General features: G+C 45.6%; 1 protein-coding gene across 1 annotated transcript in view; it reads right to left on the minus strand.

Moving 5' to 3' along the window:
• Nucleotides 1–2,553: 2,553 nt before the first annotated feature.
• CCDC3 (coiled-coil domain containing 3) overlaps nt 2,554–25,904 on the minus strand; it is a 102,985-nt gene continuing 79,634 nt past the window's right edge. Inside the window, exon 3 of the mRNA XM_017886702.1 lies at nt 2,554–4,594. Within this exon, the coding sequence (XP_017742191.1) occupies nt 4,331–4,594 (264 nt within the window). The 3' untranslated portion in view covers nt 2,554–4,330. The remainder of the gene's footprint in view (nt 4,595–25,904) is intronic.

Consider the following 25,904-nt stretch of genomic DNA (forward strand, 5'->3'; position numbering starts at 1 on the left):
TCCCTCCCTCCTTCCCTCCCTCCCTCCCTCCCTCTTTCCCTCCCTCCCTCCTTCCTTCCTTCCTTTCCTTCCTTCCTTTTCCCTCCTTCCTTCCCTTCTGTCCTTTTCTTTTCTTGCCTTTCTTTCCTTCCTGCCTTTCTTTCTTTCCTTCCTTCCTTCTTTCCTTTCCTTTCTTTTCCTTTCCTTTCTTCTTTCTTTCCTTCTTTCTCTCTTCTCTTTCTTTCTTTTCTTTCTTCCCTCTTTCTCTTTTTCTCTCTCCTTCCTTTCTTCCTTCTTTCTTTCATCTTCCTTTCCTTCTTCCTTTCCTTTCCTTTCTTTCTCTTCCTTCTTTTCTTCTTTATTTCCCTCCCTCATTTGCTCACTCTCTTTTGCCCCCCCCCCTCTCTTCTTTCTTCTGTCTTTCTTTCTGGTATATATACAAATCAGTCCAGCTTTTCCTAGGAGGTCCATCTGTTTTTCAGTCCTAGGAACTCTATGATCAACCATGTAGATGACTTCCTTGGCCCTGCTTCCTATTCCAATGACCACATCCACTTTGTCTCTGGAAGTTGAGCATGGCTACATGGTGTTTGTACCCTAGGACCCCATAATCCACACTGAGCTCAGGGATCCAAGTTAATGGCAGCATCTCCCACATTCATCTCTAAGCTTCCAAGTATGACTGCCTCTGTGCTTTTCAAGGATGCCAACACATGATACTTTCTAAAGTGAATGTGTCTCAGGTGTCAAGTTAGGAACTAGCTGACTGAGTTGCAACTTGAACCTTCCTGTCTCCCTAATCCTTTGGATTGTTTTGTCTAAATTATACCTAGCAACTTCTGGCATCTCATTTTCATTCAGCATAGGTTACCATTGAGTCCATAGTTCAAGTAACTGAGGAAGAACCACCTCCAGCTGCCTGAGTGAGCTAGTACATTGAATCCTGACACTATCAAACACACCCATACAAATAAATTCTGCACACTCTAAATTTAGGTTTCCCCTTTGCTAATGTAGGAAAGACACTAAGTATCCATTCCCACCGTATAACCCTTAGGCTTTAACCACTATAAATTAGCAAAATCTAGAAATTACTTTGGTGTGTAAGCAGTTTTCTGAGTGTGACTTGGTGAATTTCCCTATGTCCAATTAATCTGATTATATATCTAGAGGTAAAGATGGAATGGTATCATGGGCAGGGCCAGTTTCACGGGCCTTTGACCATGCAGTCACACGGAGCATTGTGCTTCAGAGGGTCCCACACTTGGTTTAATGCTTTGCTGCTGCTTCCTTGAAATTCTCAATTTTTTTTAATAACAGGCTCTGAATTGTCATTTTGCACTGGGGTCCTGCAAATCATGTAGCTGGTCCCGAGAGTGCAGCGTGAAGACAATTGGGCTCTTTACACACAGTAAGTATCTCAGGAAAGGCCATGTGCGGTCCTTAAGCAAGGTAAGGACAGCTTCATCAGACAGGGAGGGAGCTGCTGTTTCTGCTAGCAGGAAAGCCCAGTAGGGTTTATGAGTTGAGGGGAATTGGACTGAATGTATCTATTAAGATTTTTGAGGTCCCCCTCATTTTCAATGAGTTACTGAGATTTTTCTATGAGTTCTGGTAAGGCTATGACTTCAACCTAAGTTGCCCTACATCTGATGTTTGCCTATGTTGGCTTTGTGGTTAAATAAATGGACTTTCTGGGGTTTTTGGCCATGGCTTAGGTCAATAATTTCTTGTTTGTTTTGTTTTGTTTTGAGATGGAGTCTCACTCTGTTGCCCAGGCTGGAGTGCAGTGGTACAATCTCGGCTCACTGCAACCTCTGCCTCCCAGATTCAAGTGATTCTTCTGCCTTGGCCTCCTGAGTAGCTGGGACTACCTACCACCACGCCCTGTTAATTTCTGTATTTTTAACAGAGACAGGGTTTCACCATGTTGGCCAGGCTGGTCTCAAACTCCTGTAGGTCAAGAATTTAAACCCATGCTAGCTATGGTCCACATGCTGCTATTTTGATTTCTGGAAACTGCAGTTTGAAGATTCTAGACTCTACCTGGCTCTTGTTATGTGAGTTTAGAAGTCTCCTGGGCTCCTCGTACCACAAAGGGAAAGTAAACAATGGCCTGGATCTCAGAGATAGTGTCCGGACAGGCTGGCTACAGTGAGTCAAGGTCTGAGTAATTATTAGAGTGTGAAGCATAATATATTCCTACAATTAACAGATGACGAGGGCAGCAGATGACAGTGCAGCAGATAACAGGGGTCTGGGGAGTCCCCTTTGGCAGCAGATCTCAGTGTGCTTTTCGGAAGACATCGATTAATGTCGCTGCTTGTCCCTTGCAAGGAGCCAGGCAGGAGAACACTGCTTTTCTGCAGGTGTGTTGAGAAACGGAAACCTCAGGGCGAGATGGGGTGAGGCCACATCCAGACAGGGACAGCAGAGCAGGCTTGAATTCAGGCTCCTCAATGCCCCAGGTGTTACTAACAGGCATTTCCCCAGAGGATCTAAATCACTTTTCCAGGCCAAAGCTGGAAATGCTGAAATCTCCCTGACCCAAAAGAAACACTCATCATCTCACTGTTGTGGTTGAAATCGCCGCTCGTATTTATTGCAAAAGCAGAACAGAATGCACCTGTAGGGGTGCAGCTTCCACGGTTCTCCAAGCACGGGCTGTACATCACCCTTAGGCTGACCATTCCCTTGCAGGGGAGCAAAACTGCTTTGAGGAAATGTCCCCAGTAGGAATACACTAGAAGACGCACCTGCTATTACACCACGCTATGGAGAATACAGCTAATGAAGTGGTGGCAGAAGCTTGGCTGTGTGAGTGCCCTGGGGTAAAAGTCTCTCTTCTGTCCAGTCCAGAGCAGAGCAGAGACTTCTCCCCCTTGGATAGCAGCCTGCCACCAAGACTCAAGTGGCATAAGACTCATCTCGCCAGACTGGCTGTCAGAACAAAAAGCACCCAGCTTTCCTACAGGCGGAAGAGTGGAAATCTAACAGTGCCTGTCATTTCCGGTGCAGAGGACAGCATCACCAGGCCCTGCAGTGTCTGGGTGGTCGCTGGGTGGTCTCTGGTCCTGATGAAGGGCCAGGAGCCTTTATCGGTGGAACAGCAGGGAAGGGCCCTTGTTGGATTGAAAGGCCATGATCAGAAGATAACCCAGAAAAGGCCACTCAGTTGACTTCTTAATCACACAACTGGGACCTGCTCAAATGTGCCTGAGCAATAAGTATAGTGAATACGCTCATGTTTACTTATAGTACTGTCTTAAAAGTGTTCTTTCCGGAAAGGCAAAGAAGTGCTTTGGTGGTGTAAGGAACGGACGTAAGGAGAAGTGCCCTGATGTACAAGTATTCCTATCGGAACAAACAAGATTTGTTGGGGGAAAGTGTTTGTATAAAGAAGAGATTGGAATGGCTGGAAGGAGCCCTTTGGGAGCCTGGCTGGGAGTGAGGTCACGTCACCCGATCCCAAGAGGCAAGGAGGTGTCTTTGCAGAAGTTCACAGCGTCTTGGGGCACCTCACTGTGAATTCAGAGACATTAGAAAACAATTACTGAGCAAACAAGAAGTTAGGCGATAGCAGTGGCGGACAGACTGCTTAGCTTCTTTCAATTTAGGAAGCAGTTTGATGACCCATGGCAGGCCGATCAAGGCCGTCGCCCCCGTGCTAACACGACCCATAGGTATCATCTTCAACTTGTCGTAGCTGGTGTTGGAAATCAGGTATAATTTATCTTGTTTAATTACCTGCTGCCCTGCTCCTAATTCAATTCCCTCCCCTGTGATGAGCTTATTAAGTCTTCACCTGCCTCCGCTGGAAGGAAAATGCTGGCTGGATAGGGAGGCCCTGCACGTGTTGATTTTCAGGCATCTCGGGTGCAAGGCCACCATCCCCTTCCAAAGATGTACAGTAAGGTGCCAGCAGGTTTCAGCACTAGCGTCAGCTCACTCATCAGGACTAGTGGTTGTCCTGGACTGGGGAGCTCAGAACCACCCTGATTTTCTTCTGAAATAAAGGCTAAGCACGTTGATTCTACAGTGTTCTCTCCCCAGTCAGGGTTCTTTCTAGGCCGCTCTGCAGGCGAGCACACAGCACTCAGGGATCCCGCTGCTTCTGGACTGCCAGGCACTGTGTCTGGGATCAGGCCAGGAAGGGGCAGCGCGTGGGGTCTGACGTTGAGGCCAGCACCCAAGGGGAAAGCAAGCCTTGCATTGTATCCATTTAGACTCTACCAACTGCGTGATTAAAAACGAAAACTCCTACAACGTTTGAAACAGCTGCATGTACAAAACCTCACTCATTCTCAATTACCGCCAGGATTGGCCCCGCACACCCGGCAGCCCCGGGCCGTCACCCGCGCAGGTAGGGGGCGCGCGCGGGGCCCCGGGCGTTGATGTGCGGCAGCGCGCCCGCCGCCAGCTTCTCGCTGAGTTTCTGGTTCGCCAGCTCCAGGTGGCGGCCCTTCTTACGCGCCTGCCGCAAGGACCTCTTGACCTTCTTCACCCGCTCCCGGAGCTGCCGGTTGCGCTTCTCCAGGGTGGCCACTTTCTGCTGCAGTTTCTTGACGTGGTCCTCCTCCTCAAACAGGGCCTTCTGCACCGAGGAGCACATGAGCTGGAGGCGGAGACAGCATGCAGGGAGAGGAGGTGAGTCCCAGAAATGGTGCTGGGGGCAGGGGAGTCCCAGAAGCTTCTCCAAGTGCTGACAGCAACACAGACCCCGATTCCCCGCCCCAGGATGGGGATAAACCCCCGGATGTCCTTGACGGTGACATTCCCTGCCTTCCACCCTGTGAATCCCGCCCTAGCCTCAAATATAGAGCCTCCATTTTGCTTTCCATACTTGGCTTCCTTGGAAGATGTCGTTTTCAAAGGATATTCTGAATTTTTGTCATGCATAGCAAAAAGGAAAGAGCCCCGCTTTGGTAAAAGACCAAAACCAGAAATGCACAGAGAAGGTGGACAGTCCCGGGGATGGGGGGGAATCAGGTGACCTAATCAACAAAGGCTCTGATCAATGCTGGCCTGTCCGACTGAAGGGAGGGGTTCCCTTCAACAAAAGGGATTCTGTTTGCTCCCTTCAGCTGGGCTGGCCAGCACACAGAAGGTGGATAGTTCGCAGGAAAGAAAACGTCAATATCTCTTAAACATATTAAAAGATGCTTAGCCCCACTCATAATAACATAAAAAAAAAAAGAAAGCCACAGTGAATTACTATTTCTCACATATTGGCAAAATTTCAGAGTCAGGATTTGGGAAAACAGGTGCTATCATACTGGGAGGAGAGTGTTGACTTCTATGAAGACCAATTTGGCTCTGTCAAAATAACTGCATATACCCTCTGATCTGGTAATTCTGGGACTCTCTCATATAAATACTCTCATATGTGCAAGTTGCCACATGTGCAAACATTATGGCATTACTAAAAGATTGGGAACAAAAATATCCATCAAGAGAGGTCTGGTTCATTAAATTATGGTGAATCTATACAATGCAAAGATCTGCCGTTTTTAAAGGAACAAGACAGCTCCGTGTGGTGGTGTAGCAATGTCTAAGTGGTGTTCATATTGAAAAGCTGTGCAGAACAGTGTGTATAGTGTGATACCAAGAGTGTGAAATATGGCACCCATCTGTGTCTGTTTAAATATGCATACGCTAGCTCTGGAAGCATATGCAAGAAACGGGTAAGGATGGCCGTATCCAGGGAGCAGAGAGGACAGGAGTAAGAAGATTCATTTTCACTTTTTTAAGTTTTGAATTTTGTATTTCATAGGTTTGGCTGTGTCCCCACCCAAATCTCATCCTGAATTGTAGCTCTTATAATCTCCATGTGTCATGGGAGGGACCCAGTGGGAAGTAATGAAATCGTGAAAGTGGGTTTTTCCTGTGCTGTTCTCGTGACAGTGAATAAGTCTCACGAGATTGGATGGTTTTAGAAAGGGCAGTTCCCCTGAACGCTCTATTGGCTGCCATCATGTCAGACATGACTTTGAGCCTATTCGCCTTCCACCATGATTGTGAGACCTCCCTAGGCGTGTGGAACTGTGAGTCCATTAAACCTTTAGAAGTTACCCAGTCTCAGGTAGGTCTTTATTAGCAGTGTGAGAACGGGTTAATACAGTAATAAGGCTGGCATTTCCTTTATATGTGTGTGAACCTATATATAAAAAGAGGTATTCTCATCTCCAGTCTTTCTCCTCCCACCCATTTTACCTCATCAAAAGCTACATTCCCAAAGACAGACTTGAGCCTCAACTTTCCTCTTGCTTAGAAATCTCCATCATGTCGGGCCGGGTGCGGTGGCCCACACCTGTAATCCCAGCACTTTAGGAGGCTGAGGTGGGCAGATCACGAGGTCGGGAGATCAAGACTATCCTGGCTAACATGGTGAAACCCCATCTCTACTAAAATACAAAAAAAAAAAAAAACCAAAACCAAAAAACAGCTGGGTGTGGTGGGCGCCTGTAGTCCCAGCTACTCGGGAGACTGAGGCAGCAGAATGGCATGAACCCGGGAGGCAGAGCTTACAGTGAACCGAGATTGCACCATTGCACTCCAGCCTGGGTGACAGAGACTCCGTCTCAAATAAATAAATAAATAAAATAATCTCCATCGAGCCCCACTATCTACACTGCAGTATGGTGGTGATTGGTGAAGAGCTCAGACCCTGAGGCCAGGCTGCTTTGGTTTCCAGTCCTGCCTCTTGCACTGACGAGTGACCTGAGACCTTGGGCAAGCTTCCTAGGCTCACAGTAGTGGACTCTGGGCTGCATTAGCCAGAACCCACTTCAGTACTAAAGGATTGATTTCCCCAGCTTCTTGGAGTGCTGCAGATTGATAGCCCTAAGCTGAGTCTCTCTCCGGAAACTGACCCTGGCCTAAGAGAGCTGCCCAAGGTCACGCCCCCTTCTTTGGAGCACCTGTGTCCAATGACTGGTTGATACCAGTGTATGAAGACCAAGACCCCTCATCCCAACTTGGAAGATCTCTGAAGGGCAGTCCCCACTGCTACGTGTCCTGGGGTAGGCTACAGCCTTTGTTGAGACTGGATCACAGGTCGATGTCTGCCTCTACCTGTTCTTGCTCTTTTCCTCCCCAGGTATTAATCCCAGGAGCATTCTTGAAAACACCACCTATACTTTTTTTTTTTTTTTTTTTTTTTGAGACGGAGTCTTGCTCTGTCACCAGGCTGGAGTGCAGTGGTGCGATCTTGGCTCATTGCAACCTCCACTTCACGGGTTCAAGCAATTCTCCTGCCTCAGCCTCCCAAGTACCCAAGTAGTAGCTGGGACTATAGGCATAAGCCAACAGGCCCGGCTCATTTTTTTGTATTTTTGGTAGAGACGGGGTTTCACCATGTTGGCCAGGATGGTCTCGATCTCCTAACCTCGTGATCTGCCTGCCTCAGCCTCCCAAAGTGCTGAGATTACAGGCGTGAGCCACTGCACCCGGCCCACCTGCACCTCTTATTCCAAAGCCTCCATCTCAGGCAACCTGGCCACTCGCAATGGGATGATCATGGTTGTTGCATTTCATGAGTTAACTTGAAAAATGTTTAGAACCATGCCCTGGTGCACAGTAAACGTTCACTAACTGTTAGCTGTGATGATAGGATAGAGTCAAATCTAAAGCCTTCACCTTTTGTGATTGGACCCGGCCAACAACTCCAGTCTTACTGTTCTTCCTTCTGTTCCCACATTTTATACCCAAGACACACTGGGTCCCACCCAGCTCTTCCTCCAACACATCAGTGCTTTCTCATCCCAGAGGCTCTTCCTTCTGTCTGGAGCGCTGTTCTCCCCAGCTCCGCCTGGCCATCTTGGAAGCCCTCTGTGGTCCCCTCTCTCGATGCTTTCCACCGGGTTTCCATGTGTATGTAATGTGTCCCCCTCTCCAGTCTCTAAGGCACGCTGTAGCTATTCACACCCACACACCAAGCACCTGGTGGCACTAGGAGAATGTGACTCAAGGGCCTTGACATTCACAAGTCACAAGCTCCTGAAGGCCTAGTTCACATTGATTTTTGCATCCTTGTTGCCCTGGCCATTTTAGGCCTACAGCTAAGAAAAAGGTGCCAAGTGGAATGTTCCAGTAATACCTGTCATTTAATAAGAAACTCTGGGCTCCCGGGGAAGCCGCTGTTACAGGGGAGACCGTATGTGCAACACTGCCCTCTTCTGGCCAAAATGAGACCCCCCCCACCCCAAAAAGATGGAAGGTGGGCATGGGAAATTCCTGGGAGAACTGACAGTATTTCTATTGTCTTGTGGATAGATATTAGCTATATAACTTAGGCTTTAATATGGCTAAGTACCAGGCTGAGCACTGTATATTGACACTCCCTCATTAAGTCATGAGTTTTCTACAAGTTATAGTAGATTCTTCAACCAAGAACAAGACAAAAAAGTCTAGACAAAGCCCATGACAGCAAGAGTATTGGGTTTTTGGAAGGTTGCTTACTCAAATTTTCAAAGAATAGAACCCAATAGTGGCTGTAACATAACATCAAAGAGGAGTTGAAGGCAAGCTCGATGACGGTCTTCGGAAGCTGCATTTAAAAATCATGAAAAATAGAGGAGGATGCTGGGACTTGAGTGATCACGTGTTAAGAGTTCTAAGACACAACATTCTTCATAGTCAGCCCTCGACTATGGACACAGCTGTTCTCCAGGGGAGCAAGAGGATGAATTTCACCTCCAGCAAGACTTAGAGCCCAGACGAAGGGATGACCTTGACCTAGGCTGTAAAAACCAAGATGGAACAGAGGGACGCCTTCACATACATCTGTGTGTGTATCTGGAGGGAGAGGATCACTGAGATGGGAATGATAAATTCCCAAGCAAAGGTGAATGTGCAAAGAGCAGATGGGATGAGTGGAGTTCCTTAGTGAACACGCCATTCTTTGGTGCTCATGGCCTCTAACATGGGTAGGGTTTGAGTAGGAGCAAAAGACATCAAAGGACTCTAGTAAGGTATCCGACGTGACTGACATAGCACAGCCATGACCCAGGATAGCAGGCAGGTCTGTATCTCTGCAGCAAAGTGGGCCATGCCTCTGAGTAGAGGGAGCCGGTGTCATGTGAATTGAGGCTAACGCAAACCAAGCCATGGAGCGGATGAAGCTGGTGGAGCCCTCTAGCATCCCAACTATCGCCTCAAAAGAAAATCCTTTGTTTAAGAAAGCAAGAATTTCTAGAGGAGAGCTGTGCCTTCCAAAATGTGTGTTTCTTTAAGAAACGCTCCTTCCTTTGGAACGCTTTCCGAATGAAATCCATCTCCTTTTAAAACTGCTTTAAAAAGAAAAAAAGGTCCAGACATGCTATTTGCTCATTTTACTTTGTGGTGTTTTTTGGTAAACTGAGAAGAGCAGGGAAAGGCCAGGCCAAGCTGAAACAGGTACTGCCATATTTTCTTTGAAGAAGAACCGAAGAGAAAGCCCTACAGGGCAGCCCGAAGCAACAGACCCTCACAGGCAGGCCCGGCTCAGGGCTGCAGCACTCAGCGCCTCCCAGGTGCTTGGGTCCCTTCGGCATTCGCCTGTCCAGAGCTTTTCTCTGGAAGTTTCCATGTGGCCAACAGGATGCCTGCCTCAGGACAGATGGGAAGATTGCCCTGTGAGCCTGCTCTCTTATTTTCAAAAAGACAAAAGTTAGGCTGGGATATCCATTCTTCCTTATCTGTCTAAAATAACACTTTTAACATCAAAGCACACACTGATTGTAGAAAACATTTTTTAAAATATGAGAGTAACAAAAGGAAAATCAAAATCAATGATTCTATGGTACAGAGATCATCACTGTGGACATTGTAATCTATTTCTTCTAGTATTGTTTCTATGGGTGTAAATAGGTAACTATTTCAAAGAAAACTGGAGTCCTGCTGTTATTCGGTTTTCTGTTCTAATTTTTTTTTTCCCTTTTCATTTTATCATGACTGTTTTCCAGTCATTGGTCTGTACACTTCCTATGAGTATTTCATGGGAGCTGGAGGGAGCATCTGGTGGTTTCACCTGGCCACGAGGACTAAATCACTAGGCAAGACTGGCTCACTAGGCCGGGCGTGGCAGCTCATGCCTGTAATCCCAGCGCTTTGGGAGGCTGAGGTGGGAGGACTGCTTGAGCCCAGGAGTTTGAGACCAGCCTGGGAAACACAGGGAGACTCCCATCTCTAAAAAATAAAAATAAAAAATAGCCCAGCATAGTGGTGCTCACCTGTGGTCCCAGCTACTTGGGAGGCTGAAGCTAGAGGATCACTTGAGCCTGGGAGGTCAAGGCTGCTGTGAGCCATGATTGCACCACTACACTCCAGCCTAAGTTACAGAGCAAAACCCAGTCTTAAAAAAAAAAAAAAAAAAAGACTGACTCAGGCTCACTAGTTATTAATCCCCCTCTATCCTTAGGACCACAGGCCAACGGGGAGGGATGGCAAGATAGGTGCTTATGCATCCATGAGACTGAGTGGCCTTAACACGGCCTTTTTTGGTCACCTGTCTCCAGTTACGGGACAAATCCGCAGAGAGCCCTTCACCCGGGTCTCTATCTGAAGTCTTCGTATAAGTTTTCTGGTTTCCCCGGGAAGCTCAGGTGTGACAAAGTTTCACAATCAACATCTTGAGCAGGTAAGGAATTATATCCATGATACCATCTAGAATCACCTCTGTCATTTCCAAACGGTTTGGCTTCCATGTATTCATTCATTCTGGCAAGCAGCATTTATTCTGTGCCTGGTGCTGTATGATGCAGAAAGTCTTCCCCAGTTATTCTGCAATATAGCAAGTTTGTATGAAGCTAAACAAAAAGACAGTACGTTTTTAAAAAAACTATCTCATGGCACCAGACAGACGAAAGAGTCACCAAGAGGATTCTTGCCTTTCACAGCTGCTTTTAATTTAAATAACCACCTATAAAGACAAGACAAAGTGTACTTCCTAAAATGTAAAAATATAAGGGAAGAACAGTCCAAAAGCAACAACACAGACGAATAGCTTGCCTTTTTAACACTTTGTTCCTGTTCTCGGGATTCAAAATGAGAAGGAAGAAAAAAGAAAACCCAGAGCAGTGATCAGGAAACGCTGGCCTATGGGCCACATCTGGCCCCCTGCCTGTTTTTGTGAATAAAGTTTTATTAGAACATAGCTATACTCATCAGTTTGTTTTGTTTGTAGCAGCTGTTGTGCTACAATGGCAGAATTGAGTAGCTGCAACAGCTGATTCCACAAAACCTAAAATCTGGCCCTTTACAAGGAAGAGATGCTGAATCTTAATCTCAAGAGGGGCTCAAGGCAAACGGAGGTGGGAATTGGATGGGTTTGGAGGGCAGCTGGTCTATAGGCAAAGAATGGACGAAGGACAAAGGTACTGAAAAAAACACCTGGTGCTAGAGACTCCCAAGAACCTCACTGCCCACATCTCACCCCTTTCCCACCACGTTCAGACGCTGGTTTGTGATGATGGCTTTGGCTGCCAGGTCATGGTTCAAGGTCTCCATGATCCTTGTCAAAGGTCCCATTGACTCCATCTCAATGTACTGCAGCCAATGTTTGCAACTGGCTCCAGGTGGAAATGAACAAACCAGCTCTTCCCAACACGACTGACCAACTGTTTCTAAAATGCATCCCTTGACATGGGACAGATGCGCCTAGAGCCTGCCCCGTGCCCTGCTTGGGAACATCAACTCAGTGTGGAGAAGGATCTGTAGGGGATTGCTCTGGTCCTGCAGTTGGTTGGTTAATTCTGAAAAGTTTACATGGCGCTGTGTTTTCTGACCCAGTGGAGGGCAGAGGCCAAGATTCCTTCATCATCCGCATGATTCAGGGACTCTGGGGAGCTTGGTGGGAAGCCACTGGGCCTCCACCCACGTCCTCCACAGTGTCTTTTGGCCTTTTCCATAAACAGGTTGGAAATGCAGCTTTGTTCCTCCATCCTGTAAAACCCTTTAGAGACAGAGATCTGTGAGGAGGTGGGTGAAGAGCCACGTCCACATGGAACAGTTTCCTGAATGACTTGACAGGACCAGGCTGAAGGATGCCCAGAGCTGCTGAGACAACTCCCAAAGCTGGGAAGTGACAGCAGGGCAGTTCTTCCGAGGACTGTCTGGAGGGACAACGTGAGATGCCTCTGGCTGCATGTGGCTTGGCAGCTCATTCTCTGCTCCACCCAAAGTCAAAAGAGCTGCCTCCCTGATGCCAAGAGCCCAAACCAAGGGAACGCTCATGCCCAGGCTGTGGCTGGAGGGGAGGCAAATGAAGAGGAGGGTGGAGATGGATCAGGGAAGAGGTTGGGGCAGGAATTCTCTTTCCATGAGGCAGCACCCGGCCTAGCTGGGTCGGGCCACAGCAGCCTCTCTTGCGTCCGTTTTCTGATGCTGCTCGGGGAGGAGGCAGCCAGGCAGCTCCCCTGGTAGGAAGGGGTTTTGGAGTTAGGCAACTCTGGGACTGAATTCTGCCTTAAAGGATCCCACTCTCCACGTACCCAGATACCTGTTAGAATCCATGGTTCAGGGAGCCCACTCAACCCCACCATCGGGCAGTGAGGTCTCCCTTAAGTCAAAGAACCTGTCTTGGCTCAAGTCACCTCATGTGTACAATGGGCCTAATAATGCCTCTTCCCTAGAACTGCTCTGAAGATGAAATCAGATGATAAGGGTAAAGCATCTGATGTGGCACCTGGTGTAGGGTGAAGGGCACACGAAGCTTTTGTGATTGTTGTTCGCCTGAGCTTGACCTTTGCTGCTGGAACTGCTCTCTCACCATACTAGGTCCTCTTGAGTGTCTTATGATTTTTTGCATCTAATTCCTTCCACTAATCTCTGCTCATCCACTGCTCACACCTTAATCAAATGATGACATTCTACTTCTTCTCCAAGTCTTGGTTCGAGAGTCACCTCCTCTGTGATGCCTTCCTGGTTCCTTCTGAAGTCTTCCTATAAGGAAGAGACCTGTCATCTTTTCCTGGTTCCATTGTCAAGTTTATCACATAGAGCTCTAACTGTTGGCTAGTCTGACTCTCTCCCAGACTGAGTCCCTTGAACACAATGGCTCCATCTTTTCATTCTTGCATCTACACTTAGCATGCAGTAAGCACTTTTAATAAATGGATGAAGGGATGCAGGTTGAAATAGAAGCAAGTCATTTTCAATGACTCAAAAATGGACAACCAGTGAAGAAGCTGGAGCTACCTTTTAATGCTGGGGCTGGATTCACCATCATCCCTGTGAAGCTCCATTTCCCAGGAATAAAGTTAGTTTTGCTGGGTGCAGTGGCTCACACCTGTAATCCCAGCACTTTGGGAGGCTGAGGCAGGAGGATCACTTGAGGTCAGGAGTTTGAGACCAGCCTGGCCAACAATGGCAAAACCCCATCTCTACTAAAAATATAAAAATTAGCCAGGTATGGTGGTGGGCACCTGCACTCCCAGCTATTCAGGCGGCTGAGGCAGGAGAATCGCTTGACTTGGGAGGAGGAGTTTGCAGTGAGCCGAGATCATACCACTGCACTCCAGCCTGGGTGACAGAGCAAGACTGTCTCAAAGAAAAAAGAAAGTTAGTTTTGACCATTTGTTCTGGTAAGATCTGGGAGCTGGATTCAAGGAGCCCTAAACTTGGGGTATTTTCCTTACTTTCTTTTCTGCCTGCCCCTACCTGCCCATCCCCTGCTGACTGGGTTATTTTGTACATCCACATACGAAATCCCTTAAGAATTGCGGGACATGACACAGATGAGAAAAGAAAATCCATCTTGGGAGGGGAGATGCTAGATGATGGAAAACCTGGGTAAATGCAGGAGAAGGGATCACATTTCAGAAGCTGGGGGCAGGGCCAGCCCTGCTGAGAGTTGGATTGCAGTAGCAGCTGGATGTGGGAAGAGGGGGCGGGGGAGGGGGGGGACAAAATCTTAAATGGCCAGGGGTTAAGTCCTGTTGATGGCCCATGATTAAAACCAGGAAACACTGAGCTGTCTTGGGTGAATTGCCTGCCACCAGAGGAAAGGGGGGTTTATTAGCTAAGTCCCACTACAGAGATCATAAAGCCATGTCTTCAGATAAATCTACTACAAAGGTTTCCCAAAGTGGAGTCTCCAGGACACTCATTTCATGAGATGTTTACATGGGGACCAAAAGGGTGGTTCTAGTTAAAAAAGGTTCAGGAATGCTGCATATTATGGCTTCCTCTCTAATGTAATGCTTAGGATCAGCTGTGCACAGAGGTCTGACAACCTCTCTAACTTTGTTTTACCCCAAATCTCATTGGCCTCTGGTGGAGATCTCCAACACACAGCAAGAATAGACAACGAGTGAGTGTCTAGGCTGCTCACTTATGAGCAGCCTCCTGTGTTTCTCCCAGGGAGTTTTGCAAACATTTTCTCTTGTCTGTAATACAAAGAAGCCTGGGAAACACTAGGTCATGGAATACTGATTTCAACTCTCAATCCTTTTTCTAGAACTACTAAGGGCTAGAAGGGTGCTGAAATCACCCTTGGCTAAGAACTGTGATTTTTTTGTTTTTGTTTTAGAGACGGAGTTTCAGTCTTGCCCAGACTGGAGTGCAGTGGTGCGATCTCAGCTCCCAGGTTCAACCAATTCTCCTGCCTTAGTCTCCCAAGTAGCTGGGACTACAGGCGCCCGCCACCACACTCGGCTAATTTTTGTATTTTTAGTAGAGATGGCATTTCACTATGTAGGCCAGGCTGGTCTCAAACTCCCGACCTCGTGATCTGTCTGCCGTGGCTTCCCAAAGTGCTGGGATTACAGGTGTGAGCCACTGTGCCCTGCCAGAACTGTGATTTCTTAATGCTGACCACTGTCCATGGTGAGTGCAGAGAAGGCGTCCAGGTGAAGTGGGAAGGAAGATGTTCTACTTTTTTTTTTAGGTTCCCAGAAAATCCACATTACAGTGGACAGGGCACTGGTCTAGGTGCAAGGCTCCATCTACCTGGTGTCCTTGGACACTCATGGTCCTGTGAGTTACAGCATCTGAAAGACATCTTCCAACCTTGGATGCCTCTGCTTGTTTAGTCAAAGCCTCCTTGGGGGCACCTCAGTCCTTAGCCAGTCACGGCCAGTTAATTCTCTCCCATGAAAACAGCAGGAGGGCTATGAGGGCACTACAGCCTGGCTGATGCTGTCTGCCTGACCCATCTCTAATCTAGTGCTGGTTTCCATGGGGTACTTTTCAGGGTCTAGGCTATTGGGTAATTAGGGGCCAGTCTCCAGTTGTTCAACTGAAAAAGGCAGTGAAAGGCCAGGCTCCACCTTCTTCCTGAGGGCTGGGGCATGTGCCTGGTATCCTCAGTACTGGCTGAAAACCCCAAGGGCTCCTGGCCATCCGCCCTCCTGGGGAATGCGATGGGAATTTATGAGCTGTGATCGTGTTCGTGTTTACTTCTCAGAGACTGATGACTTGTCCACACAGCCACATCCAGGGCCTGCTTCAGCTAAGAGTCTGTTTATTTGGGAGAATTTATCAAACCCAGACACAGGCTTTTTTCTGCTACTGAACCAAGACAGGTGGCCCTAGAGCTGACTCTCCTTGGATTGGAAAGAGCCGTGGGTGCGATTTAGTAAGACCTTGCTTCAAATGTGGTTGTGCCGCTTGCTGGCTATGTAGCTGTTTTCCTTTTTTAAAGCAGATATACTGATAAGGAGAAAAAGTATGGTGTATTTGGTATGCCTTAAAGCCATTCAATGTTGACTGCAGTTGTTGCTACATATTGCCAGACTCAGTCAATAACCATATGTCCCCAAATAAATTCTCAGTTAATATTTTATTTGGTAAAAATATTATTGGAAAACCTATACACAACAGATGACAAGCACAATGATATGTGTTTCTGCCAATTCAAGGATTGTCCTTCCTGGCTTGGTTTCTGGCACAAGTCCTTGCAAACTTGCAAGTTTCAATAACTTGCAATATAATAATAGAGCAAAAAAAAAATTTTTTTTTTGACATAGAGTCTTGCTCTGTTGCCCAGTCTAAAATATAGTGGCGTGATCTTGGCTCACTGCAACCTCCACCTCCCAGGTTCAAGCGATTCTCCTGCCTCAGTCTCCTGAGTAGCTGGGACTACAGGCACCCTAATTTTTGTATTTTTAGTAGAGGCGGGGTTTCACCATGTTGGCCAAGCTGGTCTCAAACTCCTGACCTCCAGTGATCCACCCACCTTGGCCTCCCAAAGTGCTGGGTTTATGGGTGTGAGCTACAGAGCCCGGCCAAGGGCAAAATTTATATGTGGAAGGCAGCACATTACAGAATCCTCCCCAGTGCATAGTTGCAGCCAGCCCCTGCGACATGAATATTATCTGTGAGAATTTTAAATATGTCTGAATTACTGTTCCATTCTATAAATGACCACAGTTATTCTCAGCGATTTCTTCAACAGTTTGCTGTTCCATCTTTCTGGAAGGCCATTCCATGACTCTGCAAGGCAGGTTCATTCTCATCCTGGTTCCTGTGTCACCTCCGCAGATATGTTCCCTTGTCACCCCATAAGTCGCCTCTCCTAGTGAGGCCGTTTCACAACCCTGCTTCTCTTCAGTGGCTTATAACATTGTTGGGTTTCCTTATTAATGGCTAATTTGTTCTTTCTTTCACTAGACTAAAAATCTCTCATTTTTACTGCCATAGCCCTAGTGTCTAATACCGTGCCTGACACACAGTAAGTACTCAACAGAGTCACTGCTGACTGAAATAACACATCCTAAAACTAATATATGCTAATGGTTTTTTGAAAATTATAAACTAATGAGAAAAAAGTCACCTGTAATCTCATCACTCAAAACTTGCATTTCTATTTTACTGACATGATTTCTTAAACCTCGTTATAAACACCATATTTAACATTTTAAAAATATTTAAATTGACAAAATTTCTATATATATTGAATGTGTACAACGTGATCTGAAATATGTATACACTGAACTGGCTAATTAACAGATGTATTACCTTACCTTTTTTTTTTTTTGTGGTGAGAACACTTAAAATCTACTTTTAACAATTTTCAAATACACATTGTATCATTATTAACTGTAGCCACCATGATGTCCTTGTAACATTTTCTTTTCTTTTTTTTTTTTTTTTTTGAGACGGAGTCTCGCTCTGTCGCCCAGGCTGGAGTGCAGTGGCCAGATCTCAGCTCACTGCAAGCTCCGCCTCCTGGGTTCACGCCATTCTCCTGCCTCAGCCTCCCGGGTAGCTGGGACTACAGGCGCCTGCCACCTCGCCTGGCTAGTTTTTTGTTTGTAGAGATGGGGTTTCACCGTATTAGCCAGGATGGTCTTGATCTGCTGACCTCGTGATCCGCCTGTCTCGGCCTCCCAAAGTGCTGGGATTACAGGCTTGAGCCACGGCGCCCAGCCCCATGATGTCCATTAGATCTCGTGAAGTTATTCCTCGTAACTTAGAATTCCTGAAACGTTGTACCCTTTAACCAGCGTCTTCCAATATCTCCTTCCAAGTCTCTGGTAACTGCTATTCTACTTTTTGGTTCTTTTAGCTCATTTCTTTTAGATTCTACATTTAAATATTAGTAAGATCATGTGTACTGGTGCCTGGCTTATTTCACTTAATATCTTCCAGTTTCATCCATTTTGTCACAAATGACAGTATATCCTTTTTAAAGAGTGCATAGTATTCCACTGAGTATATACACATCATGTTCTTTATCGATTCCTTCATTGACAGACAGTTTGATTCCCTATCTCAACTATTGTAAATAATGCTTCAGTGAACATGGGAGTGTAGATATCTCTTTGACATACTGACTTTGGATGTATACCCAGTAGTGAGACTGCTGGATCATATAGTAGTTCTGTTCTTAATTTTTTGAGAAACCTCCATACAGTTTCCCATAATTACTAATTTACATTCCCACCAAGTGCATAGGGGTTCCCTTTACTCCACATCCTCACCAACACTTATCTTTTGTCTTTTTGATAATAGCCATTCTAACGGTTGTGAGATGATATCTCATATTCATTTTAATTTGCATGTCCCTGATTAGTGGTGTTGAACATGTCTAAATATACCTGTTGGTCATTTGTATGTCGTCTTTTTAGAGGTCTATTTAGGTCCTTTGCCCATTTTTTAATCGGGTTATTCGCTTTTTTGCTGTTGGGTGTTTGGTTTCTTTTGGTTATTAACCCCTTATCAGATGTGTGGTATGTAAGTATTTTCTTCCATCTGTTGATCATTTCCTCTGCTGGACAGGAGCTTTTTACTTTGATGTGATCCCATTTGCATCTTTTCCCTTTAGTTGCTTATGCTTTTGTGGCCATACCCAAAAAATGATTGCCCAGACCAGTGTCATGAAGCTCTGCCCCTGTGTTTTTTTCTGGTAGGTTTACAGTTTCAGGTCTACGTTTAAGTCTTTAAACATTGAGTTGATTTTTGTATATGGTGTGAGATGAGGGCCTAATTTCATTCTCTGCATGTGGATACTCAGTTTTTCCAGCACCATTTACTGAAGAGACCGTCCTCTGCCCGTTGCCTGTCTTGGCATCTCTGTTGAAAAGCCGTTGACCATACACATGGATTTATTTCTTGGCACTCTATTCCGTTCCATTGGTAGATTTCTGTTTTTAGGCCAGTGCCATCCCATTTTGATTACTATTGCTGTATAGTATATTTTGAAATCAGATAGTACAATGCTTCTTTTTTTCCCCCCTCAAGATTGCCTGGCTATTCAAGGCCTTTTGTGGCTCCATATGAATTTTATGATTCTATTTCTGTGAAAAATTCCATTGAGATTTTGATGGGGATTGCATTGAATCTGTAGATCACTCTGGTAGTATAGACACTTTAATAATATTCTTCTAATCTATTAGCATGGGATATCTTCCCATTTATTTGTATCTTCAGTTTTTTCCATCAATGTCTTATAGTTTTCAATGTACAGAGGTTTCACCATTTTGGTTAAGTTTATTCCTGAGTGTGTTATTATTTTGTAACTATTGTAAATAGGATTGTTTTATTGATTTCTTTTCCAGATAATTCATTGTTAGTACATATAAATACTACTTATTTTTGTGTGTTGATTTTGTATCCTCAGACTTTACTGAATTTATTAGCTCTAACAGTTTTGGGTGGACTCTTTGGGTTCTCTTTGTGTGTAAGAGCATGCCATTACAAACAGGGACAATTTGACTTCTTCCTTTCCAATTTGGATGCCCTTTATTTCCTTCTCTTGCCTAGCTGCTCTGGATAGGACTTCCAGTACTGTGTTGAACAGAAGTGGTAAGAGTGAACATCTTTGTCTTATTCCTGATCTTAGAAGAAAAGCTTTCAACTATTCACCATTGAGTATGATGTTAGGTGTGAGTCTGTCTTAGGTGGCCTTTATTGTGTTGAGACACATTCCTTCTATACCGAATTTGTTGAAAGTTTATCATTAAAGGAAATCGAATTTTGTCAAATGGTTTCTCTGCATCTATTGAAATAATAAGGGTTTTGTCCTTCATTCCATTAATGTGATGTATCTCATTTATAGATTAGTGTATGTTGAACTATGCTTGTATCCCTGGGATAAATGTCATTTGATCATGGCAAATGATCCTTTTAACGTGCTGTTGGATTCAGTTTACTAGTATTTTCTTGAGAACGTTTGCATCTATGTTCATCAGAGATTTGTGGCTTGTAACAGGCTTTTTATAGTGTTTTGGTCTGCATTTAGTACCAGAGTGATGCCACGTACAGTGAGTTTGGAAGTATTCCTTCTTCAGTTTTTTGGAAGAACTTGAGAAGAATCAGTATACTTCTTTAAATGTTTGGTAGAATTCAGTAGCAAAGCCATCAGATCCTGGGATGTTCTTTGATGAGAGACTTTTTACTGCCATTTCAATCCTCTTACTCATTATTGTTCTGTTCAAATTTTCTGTTTATTCATGATTTAATCATGGTAGGTTGTATGTGTCTAGGAATTTATCCATTTCTTGTAGGTTATCTAAATTATTGGCATATGATTGTCTGTGGTAGTCTTTTTTAGTCATTTGTATTTCTGTGGTATCAGTGTAATTTCTCCTCTTTCATTTCTGATTTTATCTAAATTTTGTTGTTGTTGTTGTTGTTGTTTTGCCTTTGAGACAGTCTTGCTCTGTCACCCAGGCTGAAGTGCAGTGGTGTGACCTTGGCTCACTGCAACCTCTGCCTCCTGAGTCAAGTGATTCTCCTGCCTCAGCCTCCCAAGCAGTTGGGATTACAAGCATACACCACCATGCCTGGCTAATTTTTTGTATTTTGTAGAGCTGGGGTTTTGCCATGTGGACCAAGCTGGTTTCAAACTCCTGGCCTCAAGTGATCCATCCACCTTGCCCTCCCAAAGTGCTGGGATTACAGGTGTGCATGAGCCACCACGGCTGGCCTGAGTCGTCTTTTTTTTTTTTACTTAGTCTAGCTAAAGGTTTGTCAATTTTGCCTTTTCAAAAAACCAACTCTTTATTTTGTTGATCTTCTGTATTATTTTTCTACTCTCATTTATTATTATTTCCTTCCTTCTAACTTTGGGCTTAGTTTGTTCTTCTTTTTGTAGTTCCTTGAGGTAACATTAGGTGTTTACTTTTTTGATGCAGGCATTCATTGCTATAAACTTCCCTCTTAGAACTGCTTTTGCTGCATCCCATAAGTTTTGGTATGTTGTGTTTCCATTTTCATTTGTCTCATGATACTTTAAACATATTTTAATTTTTTTCTTTGACCCATTGGTGTTTAGGAACATGTTGCTTAATTTCTACATATTTGGGAATTTCCCAGAATTCTTCCTGTTGTTGATTTCTGGTTTCAAACGATTGTGGTTGAAAAGGATACTCGGTAGGATTTCAGAATTTTTAAATTTATTATCTATCCTGGAGAATTCTCTGTGTGCACCTGAGAAGAATGTGCATTTTGCTGCTGTGGGATGGAATGTTCTATGTATGTCTAGTGGTCCATTCATTAAATGTCTTGTTTGGGTCATTTATTTTCCTGATTTGTTCAGTTGTTTTTCTGTATTTTGCAGGGTGGGGTGGGGTTACTGACCTTCCTTGAAACAATTATTTTGAATTCTTTGTCAGGTAGCTCATAAATCTCCCTATCTTTTGAGTCAGTTACTGCTGCTTTATTTTGTTCCTTTGGTGAAGTCATTTTTCCATGATTGTTCTTGTGGGTATAAGTTGGTGTTTGCACATTTGAGGAAGTAGAGATTTATTTCAGTCTTTGTTTCAGAAAGCCCTTCACCAATAGCCTGTGCAGAGATTCTGGGCAGGCTGTCTTTGTGTGGTCATGGGTGGGTTTGCTACTGGAGTCTTTGGGTAGGCTGGCCTGGTGCCTAGATCCACTAAGGTGAACCTGTTAATTGGGACTGTGGAAGCCAGCCTGAAGCCTAGGTCCACAGAAACTGACAAGGTATTGTAGTGGACTTTGACCCTGGATCTGTAGCGGCTGGCCAGGCCCTGGGACAGGATTGGAGCCTCAGTCCATGAAGGCATCCCTTGCTCTTGGGACCATGGGTGCTGATCTGGCACCAGGGTCTGCTGGGTGGACCTGGGGGAGGTATGGAGCCTGGGTCCATGAGTGCTGAACTGGTACCTAGAACCATGGGGGCTGGTTTGGAACCTGGGTTCACAGTGGGTGGTCCTGGAGCCTGGGTCCTCAAGGACAGGCCTAGCACTCGAGTGTCCTGGGACAGGCCTAAACCCCTGGTCTGCTGGAGAATAGCACTGCAGGGGCTGCCCTGGCACTGGGCAGGCTTGGAGACTGTCTTAAGATGCCAACCTGGGCCAGGTGCAGTGGCTCACGCTTGAAAGCCCAGCACTTTGGGAGGCCAAGTTGGGCAGATCACGAGGTCAGGCGACCGAGACCAGCCTGGCCAACATGGTGAAACCCCATCTCTACTACAAATACAAAAAATTAGCTGGGCGTGTTGGCGCATGCCTGTAATCCCAGCTACTCAGGAGACTGAGGCGGGAGAATCGCTTGAAACTGGGAGGCGGAGGTTGCCGTGAGCTGAGATCATGCCACTGCACACCAGCCTGGATGACAGAGAGAGACTCCATCTCAAAAAAAAAAAAATTGCCAGGCTGGGGCCAGGGGTGCCAACCTGGTACCATGGTGGACTCAAAGCCTAGAGCCATGTGGACCAACCTGAGGCAGGAGAATCGCTTGAACCTGGGTGGCAGAAGTTGTGGTGAGCTGAGATTGTGCCACTGCACTCCAGCCTTCGTGAGAGAGAGAGAGACTCCTTCTAAAAAAAAAAAATAAATAAATAAACTGCCAACCTGGGACCAGGGGTGCCAACCTGGTACTATGGTGGGCTCAAATCCTGGAGCTAAGTGGACCAACCTGGCTCAGATCTGGTCTGGAACCTGAAGTAAGCCTGAAGTCTGGGGCCATGAAGACTGGCCTAGCACAAGGCTGGCCTGGAGGCTGGGTCTATGGCTGCTGGCTTGCTGAGTAAGACTACAGGGGCCTGTCTGGTGCTGGGGTGGACCTGAAGTCTGGAACTATGAAAGCCATCTAAGTGCTGGAAGCAGTCCAGAGCTTGGGGCTACTGGGTTGGGCCCGGAGACCAAGTCCATTGGGCAGGTCAGGTGCCAGAGCAGGCCTTTATGCCCAGTGCAAGGGTACCAGTCTGGAGTCTGGGGCTGTGAGGCCCTTGCATGGCACTGGTTTTTTCTGGGACAGGCCCAAGTAGGTCTGGGGCAAAGTCCAGAGCTCACTTCCCTTACCTTCCCCCAAGTGGAGAGGATCTCTCTCCATACCGTGCTGCTTGAGGTTGGGGAAGAGGTGATGGTGGAAATGTCCTTATTTCTATGCCACACTCAGATGCTGTAATCTCTCACCTGCTTTCTCTAGCTCTTGGGAAGGTGTTTTCATGTAGGGATAGTTGTGCCAACTGATTTTCTGCATGGGAGATGAGTGGTGAAGAGTCCTCTTATGTCATCTTGCTGACATCCTACTTCTTGAAACACAGTGTCGTGTAGTGTGAATTTTGCTTTCTAAAATGTACATGGTATAATAACATTGCAACCCAAGTTTCATTATTCTAATGGCTGTAATGATTTCAGATGACTCTTTACATTACCACAGTCCTTTTGTTGAGTCTGTGGGCTGTTACTGAAGTTTGTACTTTTCTAAAGGATTTGACGTGCCATGTTTTTCTTGATCAGGATTACTTCTTTAGGATTGACACTCAAAAGTGAAATTACTAGAACTTACGAACACTTCTTTGAATTATGGCTTTACGTTGCCAAATTGTTTTTTAAAAACGTCATACTGACTGAAGGTTTCATGTTTCAAATTTCTGAGTTTATCTAGGATCTAGTTGGGTATATGGTATGAAGGGAGTAGTGTATAAAGCTTTTCCAAGTAACAAATCAATTATTCTCCCATATTGTATTAAATACGGCTCCCTTCCCTACCCACCTGTATTATTAGGATTCTTATGTATGCTAAGGTCTGATCGGACCCACCTTGTCCTGTTTAGCTATGGGTTAATAAGTACTCCAATGCCATGACTTTTGTTAAATTAGTTTTACAATACGTGATGTGATAGGATATTCCTTTTTCAAAAATTCCTTGGCCAACATTTTTTAAATACAGAAGCATTCTATAAAGATCTTCAAATATAGTATGAAACCTTTGCAGTTCCACACATGCTTTGAATGGATCAAACACTACAAACTTTATTAGGCTATTGCAAAGTTATACTTTAGTTCTCTGATCAGTTTCTATGCCCATTATTTTTCCTTAAAGACACTCTTGATTCCTTCTCTAATTCCTAATCAGAGAACAAAGCCATAAAATTTTATGCTTCATTCTGGATTTAACCTATAAAAGTCGCATTTTCCCTTCTTCTCATTACCTATCTAGAAAAATATGCACAGATGTTCATAACAGGATGATCACTGAAGAAGTAGGAATGACTTTAAGGCCCATTCATAAGAGTACAGTTACATAAACTGCAGCCCATCTACCCTATGCAACACTATGTGCGATTAAAAAGATGGAAGGGGGAAGGCTTCCAACATATATTATCGAGTAGAAAAAAAAGACACCAAGTTGGCCGAACACTGTGGCTCAAGCTTGTAATCCCAGCACTTTGGGAGGCCGAGGCAGGCAGATCATGAGGTCAGGAGATCGAGACCATCCTGGCTAACACGGTGAAACCCCTTCTCTACTAAAAAATACAAAAAATTAGCCGGGTGTGGTGGCGGGCGCCTGTAGTCCCACCTACTTGGGAGACTGAGGCAGGAGAATGGCGTGAACCCGGGAGGCAGAGCTTGCAGTGAGCCGAGGTCGTGCCACTGCACTCCAGCCTGGGCGACAGAGCAAGACCCATCTCAAAAAAAAAAAAAAAAAAAAAAAAAGACACCAAGTTCTAGCACTATTCCTATAGTCTGATACCATACAGTTTTTAAAATGCCCACATAATTATTTTTTAAGGGTCTATGTATATGTGTGTAAAGGCCTAGGCTGGAGGGGTCTTTACTGTTAGAGTGAAAAGGAAGCTGTGGTTTTACTTGCAATGCTTACATTTTTACACAGATCATGTATTTGTACATGCTTTGCTTATGTAACTAGAAATGAGTACTATTAACCAGGCGCAGTGGCTCAGGCCTGTAATCCCAGCACTTTGGGAGGCTGAGGCAGGTGGATCACTTGATGTCGGGAGTTTGCAACCAGCCTGGCCAACGTGGTGAAACCCTGTCTTTACTAAAAATACAGAAATCAGCTGGGTATGGTGTTTTGTGCCTGTAGTCCTGGCTACTTGGGAGGCTGAGGCAGGAGGATTTCTTGAACCAGGGAGGCAGGGTTTGCAGTGAGCTGAGATCGTGCCACTGCACTTTCAGCCTGGGCAACAGAGTGAGACTCTATCTTAAATAAAATAAAGAAAAATGAGTACTATTTTAAGAGTCACGCTCTTTGAAGGGATGATCGGCTCCTGGGCTGTATTCCTCTTGCAGTCGCCTTGATGCCTTTGCACCTTGCAGCTCCGTCCATGCTCAGCCAGACTTGTAGCCCCACAGAGTGCCCGGGGTGGGTGGCGGGCTGGGCGTTAGCCCGAGATGGCACGCAGCTCCCAGGGAGATGTGCTATGACTAAATCCTTGCCCTTCAGGGATCACAAAACTTGGCAGTTGCCATTTTAGGTAAGAAAAGCTATGCTCAGAAAAGAGAGAGGGGGTTTGACCAGGGACTTGGAGCCTGATCATGAGTGGAATTGAGGCTTCCCAGCCACCAGTCTCAAAATCCATCTAGTGGGCCCAGAAGGGTTCTCAGCAGAAGGTTGTGCCCCATAAAAAAGGAGAAGCTGCTAAACATGCTAAGTGCATTGGTCTGTTTTCATGCTGTGGATAAAGACATACCTGAAACTGGGTAGTTTATAAAGAAAAAGAGGTTTAACGGACTCTCAGTTCCATGTGACTGGGGAGGCCTCACAGTCATGGTGGAAGGTGAAAGGCACATCTTACGTGGTGGCAGGCAAGAGAATGAGAGCCAAGTCAAAGGGGAAACACCTTATAAAGCCATTGGATCTCATGAGACTTATTCACTACCAGGAGAACAGTATGGGGGAAACCGCCCCCATGATTCAATTATCTCCCACAACTCATGGGAATGATGGTAGCTACAATTTGAGATGAGCTTTGGGTGGGGACACAGCCAAACCATATCACTAAGGCTTTGGACATCAAATGTGGACAGTTCAGGGCTGGTTCATGGCTGTGGCAGGGAGCAGTTATTTACCCAGGGCAGAAAGTTTCCTTGACTGAGGACTTTATCTTCACTACATTCTGGTGAGGGAGAAACCATTCTTTGAGAATTTACTCTGTATTAGGTTGGCTCAAAAGTAATCGTGGGCCGGGTGCGGTGGCTCAAGCCTGTAATCCCAGCACTTTGGGAGGCTGAGACGGGTGGATCACGAGGTCAGGAGATCGAGACCATCCTGGCTAACACAGTGAA

This window comes from Rhinopithecus bieti, unplaced genomic scaffold (genome assembly GCF_001698545.2).
Source record: "Rhinopithecus bieti isolate Rb0 unplaced genomic scaffold, ASM169854v2 scaffold_13900, whole genome shotgun sequence".
NCBI lineage: Eukaryota > Metazoa > Chordata > Mammalia > Primates > Cercopithecidae > Rhinopithecus > Rhinopithecus bieti.